Source organism: Hyperoodon ampullatus (genome assembly GCF_949752795.1).
Source record: "Hyperoodon ampullatus genome assembly, chromosome: 12".
Lineage (NCBI taxonomy): Eukaryota > Metazoa > Chordata > Mammalia > Artiodactyla > Ziphiidae > Hyperoodon > Hyperoodon ampullatus.
In genome coordinates, this window is record NC_136925.1 from 47729453 (window position 1) to 47748161 (window position 18709).

Genomic DNA, 18709 nt, shown 5'->3' on the forward strand with positions numbered 1-18709 from the left:
ATGAATGGATGAAGAAAATGTGATTTTATATAATACACACACACATACACACACACACACACACACAATGGAATATTATTCAGCCATAAAAAGAAGGAAATCTTGCCACTTGCAACAACATGGATGGAGCTTGAGCACATAATGCTAAGTGAAATAAGTCAGACAGAGAAAGGCATACTGTATGATTTCACTTATATGTGAAATATAAAAAAAAACCCACCAAACTCAGAGATAACAGAGAACAGATGTGTGGTTGCCAGAGGGGAGGGAGTGGGAGTGGGGAGGGAATGAGCAAAGGGGGTCAAAAGGTATAAACTTCCAGTTTTAAAATAAGTCCTGGGGATGTAATGTACAGCATGGTGGCTATAGTTAACAATACTGTATTGTACATTTGAGTTGCTGAGAGTAGATCTTAAACGTTCTCATCACAAGAAATAAAATGGATGTTAATTATTAGACTTACTGTGGTGATCATTTTGCAACATATAAAAATATCAAATCACTATTTTGTACACCTGAAACTAATGTTATAACAGTTTGAAAGAAAGAAAGTATAGAGTTAATGGTAACAAGATAAGATTTTGGAGTCAGACAAAATTAGGTTCTGGGTGTACAGCTTATGTGTTGTATAATCATGGGTAAGTTATTCAACCTTTCTAGGCTCCAAATTCATCAGAAAGATTTTCTAACCTTGTAAAGTACTGTAAAGTACTGTGAAAATTATGTGGTATATATGTAGACAATACCTTTGGATGCCTGCCTATTCACAAATCCCATGAATCATACATAAGTAGTCATATTTGTACTGGGATTCTATATTCTTGGGTTATAGCTCACTGGGTCAGGCTGAATGAACACCTGACCAAACCTGAGGAATCGAGACCCAAAGTCTATGAGTTAGTCTCTGCAGGTGGCGGGAAATGAACTATAGAACTTCAGGGCTGTGGGACAGCCATAGTCTGGCATATGAGCTAAAGGAGGAAAGGAAGTCAGTCTGCAGAGAGAGAGAAGAGACTGAAACAGACGGAAATGCGAGCAGCAACAAGGCCTTTTCCTTCCTGAAGCCAGGCTTCATTCCTACCTATGGATTCCACAGATATCTCTGCATTCTTGTAATACAGTATATTCTACTGTTTTTGCTTAGGCTAAATTGAATTGGTTCTGTTGCTTACAATCAAAAAGCCTAATTTACTTTTACCTAGTACAAAATATTTATGCAACTAACACTAATTCCTTTCTTTTTATACTAATATTTAAAAGCCCATTTCTTATTTCAAATCACCATGATATACACTTTAAATATCTTACAATTTTATTTGTCAACTATACTTCAATAAAGCTGGGGGAAAAAAAGAGCCCATTCCAGGGACTTCCCTGGCAGACCAGTGGACCAGTTGCAGGTTCAATCTCTGGTTGGGGAACTAAGATCCCACATGATGCACAGTGTAGCCCAAAATTAAAAACAACAACAACAACAACAAAAAAAACCCCACAAAACAAAACAACAACAAAAAAGAGCCCATTCCAAATTCAGCATTATGGGTGAATTTTCTTGTGGAAAAAGTTTTTTTTTGTCTTTTTTCACTAGTCATCCCCTAGAAGAGTGCCTAGCCCATGGCAGAAACTCAGTTAACAATTACTAAATGAGCTGAATAAATGACAAAATATGAAAAAGTAACTATTTAACACCTAGTTTTGTTTAAGTAAGAAGCTGTGTTTACTCATTCAAAACAGTTACTGAGCCTCTTTTATGCACAAGGCACTGTGCTAAGTGCTGAACTGGATAAGGAATGTTCAAAGACCTTAGTGTACCCATTATAAAGCTCCTGAAATAAATGTATCAGAAAAAAAAGGCATTTTATTCATCTCAAGGAGCAAATAATGCCACCACACCGTAGAGTGTAATGTACTAAAAAATTTCACTTTGGAGACAAAATTTCCAAATTGTGCTTCTAGGTAACTGAGCATAAGATGCTTTCTGCAGAAGACTAATTTCCCAGTGTGCTCCAGTTTAAATATCTTTCATTCCAGGAAAAGACCCTTAAAACAATTCCCTCCCCTAAGGCTTATACAAGGAAGAAATCAGACTAACATTTTTTTTTCTTTTTCTTGGGACTTTTCACTTTGAGACATCCAGGATTAATGCCCAAGGCACAAACTCTGAGGTCAGACAGACATGAATTAGGATCTCAGCTGAGACCTTGGGCACACCTTTTAAATCTCAGCAACTTCATGTATAAAAATACACTCTTTCTTACCTTGTAAGATTACTGTTGAGGCTTAGAGATAATAAACATAAACCAGAAAGAACCGCTCCTGTAACATGTAATATCATCACTAGCATCATCACTGACACCTCTGCATTTGGCAACAGAGGTTCTATTTCTCACTTTGGCCTAAGTGTGGAAAAATATTAAACCCCTTTTCCTCATTCTTCCATACTGATAAAAGAATTTTCAAAATATCTGTAAAACTAAGGAATATGCAAGCACCATAAGAACTGCAATTTTTTAGGTTTCTGTTTAATAATAATTGAAGATAGTGTACACCTCAAATTCCTTTCTTAACTATCATCTTGTTACCTGATATAATTTAAAAAATAATCTCCCTGAGGGCTCTGCTTTCAGCATGATGGCATGAGGAGCTCCTCAGACCTGCTCCCCAAGGAAACTGGTGAAAAACCATAAAATAACACATTTAAAGCTTCTGGAAATGGTTCATACAAGCAAATGAAGAAACATATTCAAGAAAAGCTACTAAAACTCAGAAGAGCTGAAGTCTGTGGTATCTGAAACAAAATCCACTTGATTCCTACCCTCTCACAGCTAAGCAAAATGGAAACTCCAGACTGGAACAGCCAAGAACAGAGGGCTCCCTCTCCCCCAACTCCTAGTTGGACCACTGTCTTCCTAGGAAGGGCAGGGCATCAGCACTTCTCATCTGTAGCTGAAGCTAAGTTCCAGGCAAGTGCAGCCAAAAGGTGGGGGCTCCGTTCTTCCACCCAGGCCGCCTCAAGGGAGGAAGGCTTTACCTGGGGTGTAGCCACGAGAATACTGGGGCCCTGACTGCCCTTGTGTTGGCTTCTGGGGCAGGAGTATCCACTGAAAGAGGCAAGCCGAGAGACCTAGAGCTGCTGCCCACCCTCCCTCCACTAGCGCTCAGCTAGAGTCAATCAGAATCTTGACATTGTTCCCACCCACAATGACTAGGCTCAGAGATTTTGCCTGGGGAGAAATAGGCCACAGAACAGAGAACTCTGAAGGTCTCCCTAAAGGAACTGAATTCTTTTGTAACAGAGTATGAAGTTCAGTCCTAAGGGCACTCTCAAAACAGCGGGAGATTGTGGCAAAGGCAGTTGGGAGGACAGTGTTAGATTCATTGGAGCAACAGGCTCTACTGTAGGCTGGCTAGCTTGCAAGAGAGAAACAGTAAAAGAGACAGCTGGGAAGGACACTCCTGGGAACAGTAAAAATCTCAAACATTAACCCAGGAAGCTAGTCCTTCAAAGGAGCCAGAATGGACCAGCCTATGAAGCAATTTATGCCACAGGGCATTGTTGAAAACAGCAGTGTTGAGCTGGCAATTAATGGAGCTTAACAACTGGTGTGGTCAGAGAAGGAGTCACAAAAGACCACATATTACATTTATATAAAATGTCTAAGAGCAGGCAAATCTATAAATACAGGAAGTAGATTAGTGATTGCTTATGCTGAGGAGGGCATGGGGTTTAAGAGAGTGACAGCTAAAGGTGTTACTTTGGGAGATGACAAAAATGTTCTAAAATTGACTGTGGTCTTGGTTCCATACATCTGTGAGTATACTAAAAATTACTGAATTGTATATTTATTCTTGGCCACTTGGCTTGCGGGATCTTAGCTCCCCAACCAGGGATCAAACCTGTGCCCCCTGCGTTGGAAGCGCGGAGTCTTAACCACTGGACCACCAGGGAAGTCCCTCTGAATTGTATACTTTAAATGGGTGAACTATAGGGCGTGTGAACTATATAACAATAAAACTGTTATTAAAAAATCAGCACAATATAAAAAAAACACCACTTGCCTGGGTTCCTTTTCTTCCAGGTCATGATTTTCTCAGGCTTATAAAGCAAGAGCTACCAAAAGAGTTTAAATGTGCCATTACAAACCTAAGGTTAGTGTCTCAGAATTAAACTCTTTTTTTTAAACTTAAATCTCAGTCTTTCCAGTCAAGTCCCACTTGTGGTCCCATGAGCAAGCTGAGGATTGTACAATACTTCCTAAAGGCTCTAGGACTAGGACTACTACTAGGCTATAAGGAAGAACTGCCTAGAGAACTTGTTAATAATACATTATTTCAAGCTTCACCCCAGAGATACTGACTCATCAGAGTCACAGTGGGGCCCAGAAATCTATATTTTAAAAAGCATCCCAAGTACTTTGAATATCCATATAGGTTTGGTGACCACTCATAGCACAGGCTCAAGAATACTCTTTCATGATTCAAGTGAGCTGACTCCCTTCCTGCAACTTCCCACCTCAGACACAAAGAACTGACTTTTCAAAAGTTAAATCCACCTTTTACATATCTTATTCTAAGATTTTAATTAACAACTATACTGTGCACACAAAAGGCCTATACACTAAAGATTTTTTCTCTTTGTAAGTACAAAGACTAGAGAGAAAGCTTATTTTTTAAAAATCTACTTTTCCTTTAATAGAATACATATTTTTGGCTGCTAGGATTTTCAAAAATTAGTATTGATTTCTGATGAGAATATTTTCAGTTTTTCATGCATTATATAAAGCATTTACACATAGGTAAAATTTTTCAAAATTAAAAAACTTTGGGAAGAAAGAACTTCATGTCAGGACACATTACAAAACTAGGATAACATAAAAAATAGGAGATAAAATCACACGATAATAATGAAAAACATTAAATCAATATTTATTTAGGTTAAAGAAAAATTATATTCTGCCTGTATGACATTGTATTGGATTATGATCCATTTTCTCACCATATCTACTGAAAAAACCTGTTTGATGAAAGCTTTAATAAGAGAGATTGCTAAAAATTGGAATAAGATCTTCTTAGGCTGTGGAAACATCTTCTCTTGAAGTGTTATAAATAGGACAGACTGTCACAGTTTTGAGATTGGTGGTCCCAACCATGCCATTAAAAGTGAACAGTCTTAAAGACTTTTAAAAGTGTCATTCTTACTTTGTAATATTATAATCATTCATTGATAGCTGTCAATTCAGAAAGGCCATTTAAATGCATAAGTTCTTTTAATGAGAAAACTTTTTAACATGTTAGAGAAAACAAGTAAACATAACAAACTTTTTTACTTTGTATCTCCTCTGCCAAAAGATTACAATGATAACATACAAAGATAGCAGCTCACTGGAAACAAGGTTATATGGGTGAAATGTCCTTTTGAGGGATAAATAGGAAGAAAGGTAATAATGCCCAGTGAAGAACTCGTTCACATTCTGACTGTAGCCATGTTTATGGAAATGATGGGAAACATTCTACTGCAAAATGTCTTTTTATAGTATATATATTGACAGAAGAAAAACCTGTAAGAGGAGAAGTCAGTTTAGCTACACTGGTTTCGTGGATATAAGGAAAGGCAATATTTCTAAAGGATCAATTACTAATCAAGGTATTCATGCCAGTTAACAATATCATCTTGATGGCTGAACAAAATAGTGGATAAATCTGTGTATTTATAACACTGAACTCAATTTCAAAATCAGCATATACTGTTACATGAACTAAAACTTTTTCTGTATTCAACAACAAATAGAATATAAATAGTAGAAGACTGATTCTCCCCAAACCTCCAAAGGTGTGAATCAATAAACTTGCCACTGACCTAAACCAGGTAAGTATTTATTTGAGTTCTGGTGCAAGGTAGTAAACTACATGTATTTTATTTTCTTTTATAAAATGTACTTATTTTATTTATTTAGTTTTGGCTGCATTGGGTCTTCGTTGCTGCATGCAGGCTTTCTCTAGGACCGGGGGCTACTCTTTGTTGTGGTGCATGGGCTTCTCACTGCAGTGGCTTCTCTTGTTGCGAAGCACGGGCTCTAGGTGCGCAGGCTTCAGTAGTTGTGGCTCGCGGGCTTTAGCGCACAGGCTCAGTAGCTGTGGTGCACGGGCTTAGCTGCTCTGTGGCATGTGGATCTTCCTGGACCAGGAAGAACCTGTGTCCCCTGCATTGGCAGGCGGATTCTTAACCACTGAGCCACCAGGGAAGTTCAATAGTTGTATTTTAAATATATCATTTTCACTCTATAACAATGCCTTATTTTTACCGCCTATAAACTGGACATAATAAACACGGCAAGGGATTTTATTTTTCACTTGTGTCATAAAATTTAAGCTATAAGAATAACCTGCATATACCCAAGGCAATGCAGTACTCCAAATCAGCCAAACGAACTTCTAACAAATTTGATCTTCTCAACAGTTTGCAGGGACATAAAGAAGCAGTGAAACATGAAACTCGAATAATACTAAGGTGGCTTTGTCTATTAAACACCCGAAAATGGAACAACTTCCCAGCACTATGGAGGAATGAAACACGCAAACTATAATGGTAGTGACATTTTATAATAAATTTAATACTATACTAATAGCTAAAATGCATAATTCATGTTAAAAATGGTTGGGAAGTTCTCTGTTGTCTTAATTATAAAGTATTTTGTGTTATTTTGGCTATGCCAAGGAATTTGAATATAAAACAGAGCTAAAGCATGTTGGAAGGACATCACCATCTACATAGGACTAAGGTTGGCCATTCTTGATGTAAGCAAAAGGAAAAGCTAGGAGCTTTAAATAATCAGTGTTTGACAGGAATTGCTCTATTATGTGGTTCAACTTGATGGCATGCCCATTGACTATAGTATAAAGCAACAAGAATACTTTTTCAACCCAGAGTGTTCTCTTTAGGATTCTGCAGTTTCCAATGCTAGGTAAATAATTAGTATTCCTTTTTTCAGAAGAGGCAATATTCTGAAAATTTCAGGTTTTTACAGTTTTTTTTTATATCCATCACAAACCACCAAATAACACATGAAACAAAAAACCTAGCTTTCTCAACTGTGAGGGCCCCAAAATAACAAGTTTAAACAAGTAATGTTAAGCAAAAAATTTTCTCATTATCTGAGGCATATTTGTCTCCATCTGTAATTTTCAAGATATTTTCAAATAATATCTTGGTAAATACATGGAGCTTAGTTGGCCAGTTACCAACATTTGCCATCTCTCTCTGTGAGCAAACTATATCCTAGACCTATAAACCTAGATGGTCACAATGGCTAAGGACAAAAAACAAAACAAAACAAAACAAGATAGGCTTTGCTTCCAAAGGTAAGACAACAGAATTAATGAGTATACTGTCTGGGCCCAAATATTTGGAAATAAATGTACCTCATTAATTTGACTTCCATTCTGTAATTAATTTGAAGAAATAAAAGAATGTTAACTCAAGCATTTTAAGAACAAAGAATGGAATGGCACATAATTATATATTCTTCTACATATTCATATCTAAATGTGACTGACTAAAGACTTGGTTAATGTGTAAGAGTAAATTGCATTACGATGCTTCCACAAATGGGGAAAATGCACATTTCAATTAATACAAATATACACTAAACATCTATAATGTGAGAGAGTATGCAATAAATCCTACAAATAAACAAATTAAAAACAATAAATCCTACATGTTTTATCCACCAAAATCTCAATGCCAAAGGACAAAGTTGACTGTCCTTAATTTGTATCGAGATAACTTTTATTAGATTTACCTCCTAGATATTGTTACCAAATGAAACAGAAATTCCTTTCATTGTGGTCTATGATATGAAGTCAGATAATAATGGCTGAGGGAACCTAACCATCTTGTAATTCAAATGGCTTGCAGAACAACTGAAGGAATACACACTAAAGAGTATAACCTCTGTGAATCAATCCAATAAGCCCACACACTTGTTGAATTGGACTAGTGTTTGATTAAACTGATAGATCACTTAATATGGCCAAAAGACAAAGCAGATTGTCCATAAATTCTGACACTCAAACCATTACGTTTTTCTTTTTTACTTCCAGTTTTGGGAATACTCAAATTAGGAGATATAAAAATAATTTATTCAGCAAAATTTGTCCAATGGTTTTCTATCACACAAAGAATAAAATACAGACATATACCTCTATGTGATCTGGCCCCAGGCTACTTTCTACCATCAGTCACCTCTCACTATATCTCACAATCACTGTACTCCAGACTAGCAGCCTTCTTGCTCTCTCTTGCACTCAGGGCACTGGTTGCTCTCTTTGCCTAGAATGTTCTTCCCCTGCTTATCTTCATTCAGAACTATGTTCAAATATTACTTCTTCAGGGAAAACTTCATGACCACTGCATATAATGCAGCACGATCTGCATTGCCCTCTATCCTACTTTTTTTTTTTTTAAATAATAGTATGTATCCGTACTTGACATTATATTTCCATTTTCTCCATCTCACTCCACTAGAATGGCCAGGGACTTGCTTTGTTCACTGATGAATCTCCAGTGCTAAGAACAGTGCCTGGCATATACATAAGGGCTTGGTAAATATCTGGCAAATCAATAAAAGAATGAAAATCCACTTAATCTACAAATTTTGGGTTATATTTTGGGTCAGATACCCTAAGCTCTAGATACAGACACAAATATGCAAAGTGTTATACTTTGATAATACAGAAAAATAATATATAGTATTATTAGGAGGGAGAGTGCTCTTGCCGAGTTACAATGGACTAAAAACAGTCCACTGTCTTTAATTTTAGATCACTGATGACCTTAACCAAATGTGTTCTCAGTAGTAGAGATAGACTGCACCCAATTGAAAAGAGGAGAGGTAAGGAATAGAGAAGAATAATTTTCACAGTTTTTGAAGAACTGATTTACCAAGTATCATTTTCATTCTAAAGAACTGAAAGATTAATATTAAAGAATTTGCAATGTCACCTCAAGTGTTATTAATATGTTCATACAAAAACATATACGCTTTGATATTTTTTAGATATGCAATTACTAAGAGTAAATCAGCATACAGCTAAATTAAAATAAGCACAAAGTATTCCTTACCTGGATTTCTAAAATCATTCTGTCAATCTCATCTTGTTGGCTGTCTATTATCTACAACATATGAAATATATCAGTCTGAATCAAATTTTTTTTCCATTGCTTTTTTGGAAGTACCAAATTTCAAGAAAACAAAAGCACAGGTAATTATGAATTTATTTTTTTAAATCAAAGTGTGTGTGGGTTTTTTTTAACAAAAGTATTCATACAAAGTATCCTTTAAGTAGCCATATGATTTGGATCACACATATGTAAAACTGAAAACGTCTTACTCTAGCTCTTGATAAAACTTTAATCTTTACAATTTATAAAAATAAGTTTGAGACAGATTTTGAATAATTTAGGAAGGAAAAAGTATCCTTTTGTTTTTGCTAAGAAATAATACAACTTCTTTAGTTTGGCTTTTATTTAAATTTAAATTAAAGTTGCTTAAATTGCTATTTTCTTTCCTAATAAAAACATTCAAACTAAAAATTCCATAAGCTATTAAATATTAGCAAGAATATAAATCAAATAAACTAGATAAATTATATATCTATGCACGTATCCATATAGTATAGATTTCACTATCAAAGTTCATTATTAAAGATATATACTGACCTTACTAGCATTCTCATTTTGTTTTCTCAGGTTATCATTTTCATTCTGAAGCTGTTTTGCATCTAACATGGGAAGGCGAATTCCATCTTCAAGGCATCTTTCTACTTTTTGCTGCAAACTGTTTTAGAAAGACATAATTATATGAAGAAAATAAGCTCTCTGTGCTGATTTTGGTAGATGAATGAAGTCTCTTCTTAGGGTCTATAATATTTTTTAAGCAAGCAATAATCAAGACCTACAGACAACAGATGACTAAGTTTGAGTACCTATATTTCATACAAGTAAGAAATATAACGCAGGCAGATTATCTTTTCAGAAATAGCAAATACGAGACCAGAGTCAAGAGTTGCCTAATATGTGACAACCTTGGGCCCTGGTGAAGTCCTTCATGACCCTAATCTGAGCTCTGCAATCTAAGCCGTGTTCTTTCCCTCTCCACCAAGGGAGAGTTCCTTGATTAAGATGATTATGGTAGGGAGCCTAAGAATATGGATACATGTCTTTTGCCCTTCATTTTGAGTTCAGCAGAAGTTTGTTTGTAAAGATAGTTGTTGACTAAATCAGCAGAAGTACACTTCTCCTTCATTAATATGAGGAACAATCTAGTTCCTTTTTACAGTAATCTGCATTTCTATCAATAACCTTTCTTATTTCCTTCAGCATTTTTACTACCTCCTTTTTGAACTTGGGATCTAGTAGACGAGAGGTCAGTTTCATTCTTTATTCTTTTAGGGAATTCTCTTGATCTTTTCATTGGGAGTGGTTCCTCTGCTTCTTCATTTTACTTATATTTCTCTGACTGTATGAGTTTAGAAGAAACAGTTACCTAGTGGTCTTGAAGGGCTGTTTTTGTGGGAGCATCCCTGTGTAGCCTGCGTGTGTCTAACATTTTTGATGCGAGGGCTGTTTTTAGTATGGATGCCTGTCACGTCTTTCCTCAGTGTGTGCTGGCCTAACGGGTGTGATTAGTGTTGTGGTGACCAGAGTTTGTACTGGATGCTGAGTGGGGCTTCCTCTTTGAAAAGCAACAATCCAATATATTTATTCCTTGACCTAACAGTTTCTTATGCTATGCTTGGCACAGAGTTGCATTTTAGAAGAGGAAACAACAAAAGGAAGCCCCTCTGGTATATTAAGAATAAAAGACAGGGAGCGGGGTGGATGTTAGCTTTGAGAAAGGAAGAACAGTATTGTTTGGGTTAAAAGAAACTATGCTATTAAAAACAATGACCAAAACCAAAACATAACAGTGAAGACACCTAGGAATAGGTCTACTTTAGCCTGTAATCATACTCAAGAGTTGCAGCCTACTAAAAGAAACAGACTTGTTATAATGTGGATTTTGATATTTTCATTAGTTTTCTTCTTTCAAGTATTATGGCTATCGTGTTTTCTCTCTCCCCGCCCACCGCCCAAAAAGAAAAACTGCCATATCTAGTCTGTGGACAAAGAATTGACTGTCCTAAATAGTACAATAAGGGCTTCAGATGTGTTCATAAATAACGGCACCAGAGAAGTTTTTACATATTATGAATGTACTGTACTGATTTGTAATATATTGTTACTTGTCATAAAAGTATTTGCTTTTTCAGTCTAAAAGTAAAAAAAATACATTATTTCTATCTCAGAATAAGTTTTTGTCTCAATTCAGTGTGAAGACACTACTTCTATGTATTTATAACATTTCAAGAAAAATAAGTTATATTAAAACTATTAAGGTCTCTCATATTAAAAAGAAAACAAAAGAGCCAGTGATGTGGAGGGAAAAATATACTCTGTCATGTAAAAATATCAAGTATTCTTTCATGTATATATTCTCGTTTTGTTTACGTTATGAAGCATGCTCATTTAGAAAAGTAATAAATCTCTTTAACGGCAAAGGTACCAATTATTACATTACTAGGAATCCCGTCCACATATTTTACTTAGATTTTCATTTCTAAATGGAAAAGTTTTCTTATCTCATTTTTAAATCCCAAAAGTTCTTACGTATTCACAAAGCAGGAAACTCGGAATATTATATAAAAACAGATCAATGTAATGATATAATTTATAGTCACATAATACACCTTAAGTTCTTCTGGAACTTAAGGAATACTACATCATATAGCTGAGGAAACTGAAAAAACACTCCTACCCCCAAGTCAACTGACACTATAGCCATACAAGTACTGAAGAATTTTAGAAGGCCTTCTTTGGTCCTTTATATCTATTAGAAATCAAGAGAAATTTCCTGGGATGATGTCATCTCAGAGAGTATCAAGATAAAGTTTAGCATATGGAAAATGGATTCTCAAATGCACTATACTAAATCTTTCCAAATCACGAATACTAGGCTCAATGCTCTCCAAAAACCTAATAAAAGAGAAAATAAAAGAGAAGGTATAAAATTATATTAAATATGTAAAAGCACACAATGGAACAAAACAAATTATTTTCAGGTGTTCCTAGTTCTACTCATAAAACACAGCTTGAGTTTATGATTGTAATGCCCTATAAAACAGAACAAACGCATTACCTCTTTTCGTCATAAGATTAAAGAAAAAGATATGTGGTTGAGTTAATGGAGGTCAAGAAGCTGTTTTGAGACTCGAGAATAGGATATAAGATGTGGAGTAATAAAAAGAAATTAAAGATCAAGAAAGCAGAAAACAGGAGAAAAATAAAGGTAGAGTCAAAGGTATATGGATTTTTTTTGGAGCTGAGATTAGAAACACAGAAGCCTGAATTGTCCCAGAAATCAGAGGTTTTCTGCACTGAAATCTAAGGGAAAAAAAGTAGACCAGGCATATTTAAGACTTTGAAAATAGTAGTAAAGCAATAGTAACATGGAATTATCAGGAGGATTTTGACTAAAAAAGTGAGTTACATTGAGTTATATATAATTGATAGAAGCATAAAGAGTACCTTTATTAAATTTAGTTTTTTGCTGCTTTGTTGTCTTCTTCTTCAGGATAGTGTTATCTACTTATAGTTGATAATTTATTAAGGTTTTTTAAGTTCTACAAAACAGTGTACACGTAGATGCATATATAGCATAGTTTTCTAGGTTTTTCATGAATCCAACATTAATTTTCCAGCTTAAATCATTAACAAAATATACTAACAAATAATATTCACTGCAGTTCTAACTGTATTAAATTCGAAGAGACCTGTGAGGCAAGATATACGTGAGTAAACGCGGAAGGGGCATGGCAAATGGCTGCATCTGTTACTCTGCAGTCAGGTGAAATGGGAGCCAATTACTTTACTTTGGCATGTCCCATTAAGGAGTGCAGTCCGGCTGCCCCTCTTTTTGTTACTTAGAATTTTTCTTATTCTTTGAGAAAGCCATTAGATAAAGGGTTTGTGTTAATGCTTCCAGTTTTCAATTGACGTTTTTTTTTTTTTTAAAAACTATTCTCATCTAAAACCTACTCTTATCTAAAACCAAGATGTCAGTATGTTGCATCGAACTGTTAAATCACAACTGAGACAACCTGTTTCGATGACAATACTTCTGGTTCTCAATAATACATCTTTAAGAGAAATAATAGAGTACTAATTATAAATTAACATATTTTAAGTGAAATGCTTTATGACAAATAAGGAATAACTTAAAAATAACATAAAAGAATTACTGAGGGTTTCCTTACCTCTGAACTGTAGTTACCAACTCCTTTTCTTTCTTTTTCTGGCATATTAGCTGTGCCTCATTTTCTTGACACTGTTTTTTGAACTCTTCAAGCCTTTTTTCCATTTCCATTAAAGTCTCTTGCAAATTCTTGTTTTTTTCTTCTAGAACTTGCAGCTAAAGAGAAATTTTTTAAAGTTCATGACACAAAGAATATTAAATATGTTCCTACTAGAAATTGATACTGGGTTCTCAAGAATTAACAGACTTATGGTTAAAATTACACTATCTTCATTTCATGGATAGCACTTAACACTTTATCTCTTCCTTTGTGTAAAGGGAGCTGAGAGAATGAGATTATGGAGAAGAGGAGAATAGGGTCAGAAATTTCTAGAAGACAGAGAAAAGTGAATGATCTCAATTTGGGGATATTTTTTAAATTTTAATTGTGGAAAAATATACCTAATGTAAAATTCACCATCCTAACCATTTTTAAGTGTACAGTTCAGTAGAGTTAAGTACATTCACATTGTTGTAAACTAATCACCAGAACTCTTTTCATCTTTCAAAACAAACTCTCTACCCATCTACCTCTCTGTCCATCTACCTCTCCCCTCAACCCCTGCCAATCACCCTTTGACCTTCTGTCTCTATGAATTTGACTACTTTAGGTATCTCATACCTATTTTTCTTTATCTTTAATCTATTTATATTTGTTTTTTTTAAATTAAATGTTGTCTCCTTTTCAATTCCTAAAATAATTACTGTAATCATTTAAAAAAATTTTTATTTTATTTAATTTTTTATACAGCAGGTTCTTATTAGTTACCCATCTTATACATATGTCAATCCCAATATTTATCTTTGTGATTGGCTTATTTCACTTAGCAAAACGTCCACAGGTTCACCCATGTTGTAGCATGCGTCAGAAAGTCCTTCCTTTTTAAGGCTATATTGTGTGTATACATCATGGTTTGTTCATCCATTCATCCACTGATGGACACGAGGTACCGTTTGGCTATTGTAAATAATGCTGTTATGAACATGCGTTGCGAATAAACACCTGTTTGAGACTCTGCTTTCAATTATTTTTAGCATATACCCAGAGGTGGAATTGGTGGAGCATATGGTAATTCTATTTTTAATATTTTTGAGGAACCGTCATATGGTTTTCAATAGTGGCTACACCATATTACATCCCCACCAACAGTGCCCGAGGGATTATAATTTTTCCACATCATCACCAATGCTTGTTACTTTCTGTTTTTTAGATATTAGCCATCCTAATGGGTGGTATGAACACATGTTTTAAAATCTATAGTCCCCTCTGTTCCTGCTCAAACTCCTGTGGGTCCTTCTTTAGTTCCTTCATGATATCACCCTCTGTTAGTTTCACAATTTATAAATTAATGTAAACAGAGATTGTACTATAGGTCTAGAGTATACAGAATAATGATACTCCATGGATTAGATCAATGATTCTCAACTGGGAGTGATCTCCCTCCACTCACCCCAGCAGACATTTGGAAAAGTCTGCTGACATTTTTGGTTTAGGGGGAAGGGAAGAAGCAGCACTATTGGCATCCAGTAGGTGGAGGCCAGAAATGTTAAGCATCCTTTAATGCACAGGACAGAATCTCACAACAAAAAATTACCTAACCTCAAATGTCAAGAGTGCTAAGATTGAAAATCCCATGAATGGTAAGATTTTGAGAAAAGACTGAAGAGTAGGTTTAATGGATTTACAAATAAGGCTTCAAGAGGATAGGTCTCACCAGAGTTAGTAGAAAGACTTTGGATGAGGTACTGCTAAGAAAGGAAAATGGCCAGAAGAGAAGTCAGAGGAGTGAATGGAGGTCATAGATTAAAGTATAAGAAAGAATTACAGAAAGATTAAGAAGAATGATGAAAACAAAACAAGTATCTGGAAAGATGGTCAAAAAAAGGTCTTGTTAAGACTTGGTGGATCCCAGAGAATACTGGAAGAGTCAGAACTGAGGTGCATGAGTGTGTGTGCATGCGGTGGGGTGTCACTGGTTTAGAAACTACCTTTTAGAGTAGAACAGTAAGTGAGAGAGTTAAGACAGCTTCATTAGGAAGGAAACCGCATATTAATTAAGAACAAGAAAGATCTATTCATGCTCAGATGAACAAAGTTGCTAATTAAAGTTAATCCTAAAAACAGCAATTAAGCACACAGATTTAACTTACAATTAGCCAAATATACAACTAAAATTTTAAATTATAAAAATTTACAAAATGAATGAAAAATTATAAAAATGAAATGTCTAAAGAGTCAACTTAGAAAAGAATATGTTTCCCTCTCATTTAAAGATCAGCATTTTATTTCATGTTACCTGTAGACTCTGACTCTGTACATCATCAAGAGTTGGAAGATCAGCCAGATACTTTTCTAAGGTCTCAATTCTTCTCTGCTTTTCTTTATTCTGTTCAGATTCCTTCTGGCACTTCTTTTTCAGGCTACTGATGTATCTATCTCTGGTTTTAAGCTAAAGAAAAAGATTATGAAGCTTCAGTGGTTTTGTCAAAAAACAGTAATATAAAAACGGACATTCTAATCTTAGGCATCACTGAATTCACCAACTGTTCCAGATATAGTTAACACCACTTCCAACTTAAGTATGATTTATCTTATTTCATAGATTCTAAGATTCACATTTTTTTCAAATTCTTGTATCATTGAAATCAAGAGTTTTGAAATTTTTATTTGATTTTACAATTGATGATATAAAATGCAGTCAGTCAGGCAGCAGTAATGATGTAGTTTTTATTGCCTGCACATGTGCAAATTTGGTCAAGGCTATTCATATCTTTGTCATTTCAACGGTATTATGTACATGTTGAAAGTGTGTTGAGTTTAAATCATATTTAAAATACCTTTGAAATATTACATTATAATTTGGCATTGAAAAATGTTATTGGGTACCCAGAAAGACAGTTTCAGGGAACAACTGAGAAATCAGTGAAGCAAGTATCCATCTCTGGAAGGATGACTTTAATTTCTTATTTATTGCAAAGTTATATGCAATGTTTTACGTGAATTAAGAAAGGAAGATATCTATAAGTAATTAAAGCTGTTTTGCTACTTACAGACTTACAAAGGAATCGCTTATCATGTACTAAAGCAAAGCAATCAAAGCCAGGGCACTTATCAAAATTACCAAATACTTAGGAACAAATAATGGAACTAGTGAGACTAATTCATACCTCAAGCAAGACTATTGTTAAAGCACTGTGTCAAACTGAACTTGCATTATATTCTCTTACTATATAAAATAAAGATGCGCCTTAACATTAATGTCATCTTAGGACTGATGAAATATGCTAATTGAACACCTACTATGGAATACATACAATTCATGATCTTTAGTAAATAAATCCCAATTTGTGTAGGTTGAACCTCAGACTTTTATGTACTATTTTTTTTCACCTTCCCACCTAAAACACATGATCTTTAAATTTGGTAGATATACTATCTCTAAAGCTCTTTCATAATCAAGATCAATTAAAAACAATGTATATACAAATAGTTGCCTAAAAAGTAAACTCCAGACTCACATTTACTTTAATTTACCAGTCTTCCAAACATTTAACATTCTTTCAGAAGCTTACAGGGTTCTAAAATATCTTTATAGCCTTTTCTCATATTCACTAGGGAAATAAGTACGAGTAATTAGTAGTATAATGGATTACTCTTTCAAATTTTATTAAAGCTAATGCTTGTCCACAATCCAGTTTCTTTCATGCCTTATCTAACTTATTTCAGGTCCAATGTATAAAAACTTTTATTAAAACAATTTCAATTGGAAAAACAAAACACAAAACAAATATACACTACGAAATGTAAAACCGATAGCTAGTGGGAAGCAGCCGTATAGCACAGGGAGATCAGCTTGGTGCTTTGTGACCACCTAGAGCGGTGGGATAGGGAGGGTAGGAGGGAGGGAGATGCAAGAGGGAAGAGATATGGGGATACATGTATAGCTGATTCACTTTCTTATAAAGCAGAAACTAACACACCATTGTAAAGCAATTATATTCCAATTAAGATGTTTAAAAAAAAAAGAAAAAAAACCCCAATTTCAATTGGAAAAACAAATGACATCGCATTTCATCTATTCATTCCATCAATAACGTTAGGATTCACTTAGGTCCTTGGGTAAGGAGCAACAATGGTAAAACAGACAAAACCTTTTATTGGGGCTTTCTTAGGACTAAAATCAAGTGTGCTGGTGTGACAATTTAACTTTTGATCTATCAGAACTCACAGACTGTTGGCCCTGGTCGTGACCTGAAAGACCATATAATCCTGCTCTTGCCCTAGCAAATGAACCTGTAAATTACAGAAGTAAACATAACTACCAACCTATTTTTACTACATGCTCCCTAATTTACACTTTATTGTTTGTGTCTTAAATGTGACAAAATTGTTTAAGTGACATAATTGTGTCCTCAAAAAGCAGCCACTAGAATAAGTTAGTCATGCTGTCTTCTTCTATGCAAAGGTGTCCTAGGTTTCTTCTTTTTCTTTGGTCAATTCTCTTCTTTGCTATCATGTCAAGCTTGCTGCTCTTGATCACAAATCTCGGCCAACACTCTCCTATTGGATACCATCTCTGTTATTTGTGGCCACAAGCTGATCACACATAATTACTGGACTTGGTTTTTTGTTTCTTTTTTTCCAGCCCTGCTCACTGATGAGAAGCTCTTTATTTTTTGTTTTTTTAACTTCCACGTTTTATGTTGTTGCAGATTAGCAGATTAACAGAGGTTACTGAATTCTGAACTCCAGTAATTACCAACAGGTAAATGAGGCATCATTAATAAATCTTTCCTATTCTAGTTATAAAAAGTTAAGTAAAATTTCAAGGAGGTATTATGCAATACTGAGATCATTCCTAGAAGGCAATTCCCCATTTCAGAAGAGGTTTACAAACAGATTTATTTTTCTTTGTTTTTAAATACAATTATTAGAACAAAAGAGACTAGGGAGAAAATGTTTTCCACTAAAATTTTTATAAATTATTATTAGAACCAAGGCATCAGCTGGAGAGTTAAATTGTCTTGAATTTTACTTCCAGCTTTTCAACGACTTCTATCTACATGCAACTGGACAAATTACTTTTCTCAAAATTTCAGTAACCTCATTTTTTAAAAAATGGGGTATAGTATATATCTCATAGGGTTTCTGTGACACTAGGATTGAATAAGAAAATGCATTTAATGTACATTAACATACTATCTGGCACATAAAAGAAAGTGCTCAACAAAGAGTAACTTCTCTTGTTATTCTTACCACATTAAATGTTTTTCTGTCTTAGAATCAGTCTTGATCAGGGTTACTGAGAGTAAATGCA

The 18709-nt window shown here is 34.7% G+C and overlaps 1 protein-coding gene across 3 annotated transcripts in view; it reads right to left on the reverse strand.

Annotated features, from left to right (window-relative positions):
• The window catches only part of CEP85L (centrosomal protein 85L), a gene marked incomplete at both ends in the record, with an annotated part of 151042 nt that overhangs the window by 16926 nt on the left and 115407 nt on the right, over positions 1 to 18709 (reverse strand). For all 3 annotated transcript variants that reach the window (XM_079716098.1, XM_079716099.1, XM_079716097.1), the window contains 4 exons: positions 9122 to 9172; positions 9719 to 9836; positions 13354 to 13508; positions 15689 to 15841. In XM_079716098.1, the coding sequence (XP_079572224.1) occupies positions 9122 to 9172; positions 9719 to 9836; positions 13354 to 13508; positions 15689 to 15841 (477 nt within the window). The remainder of the gene's footprint in view (positions 1 to 9121; positions 9173 to 9718; positions 9837 to 13353; positions 13509 to 15688; positions 15842 to 18709) is intronic.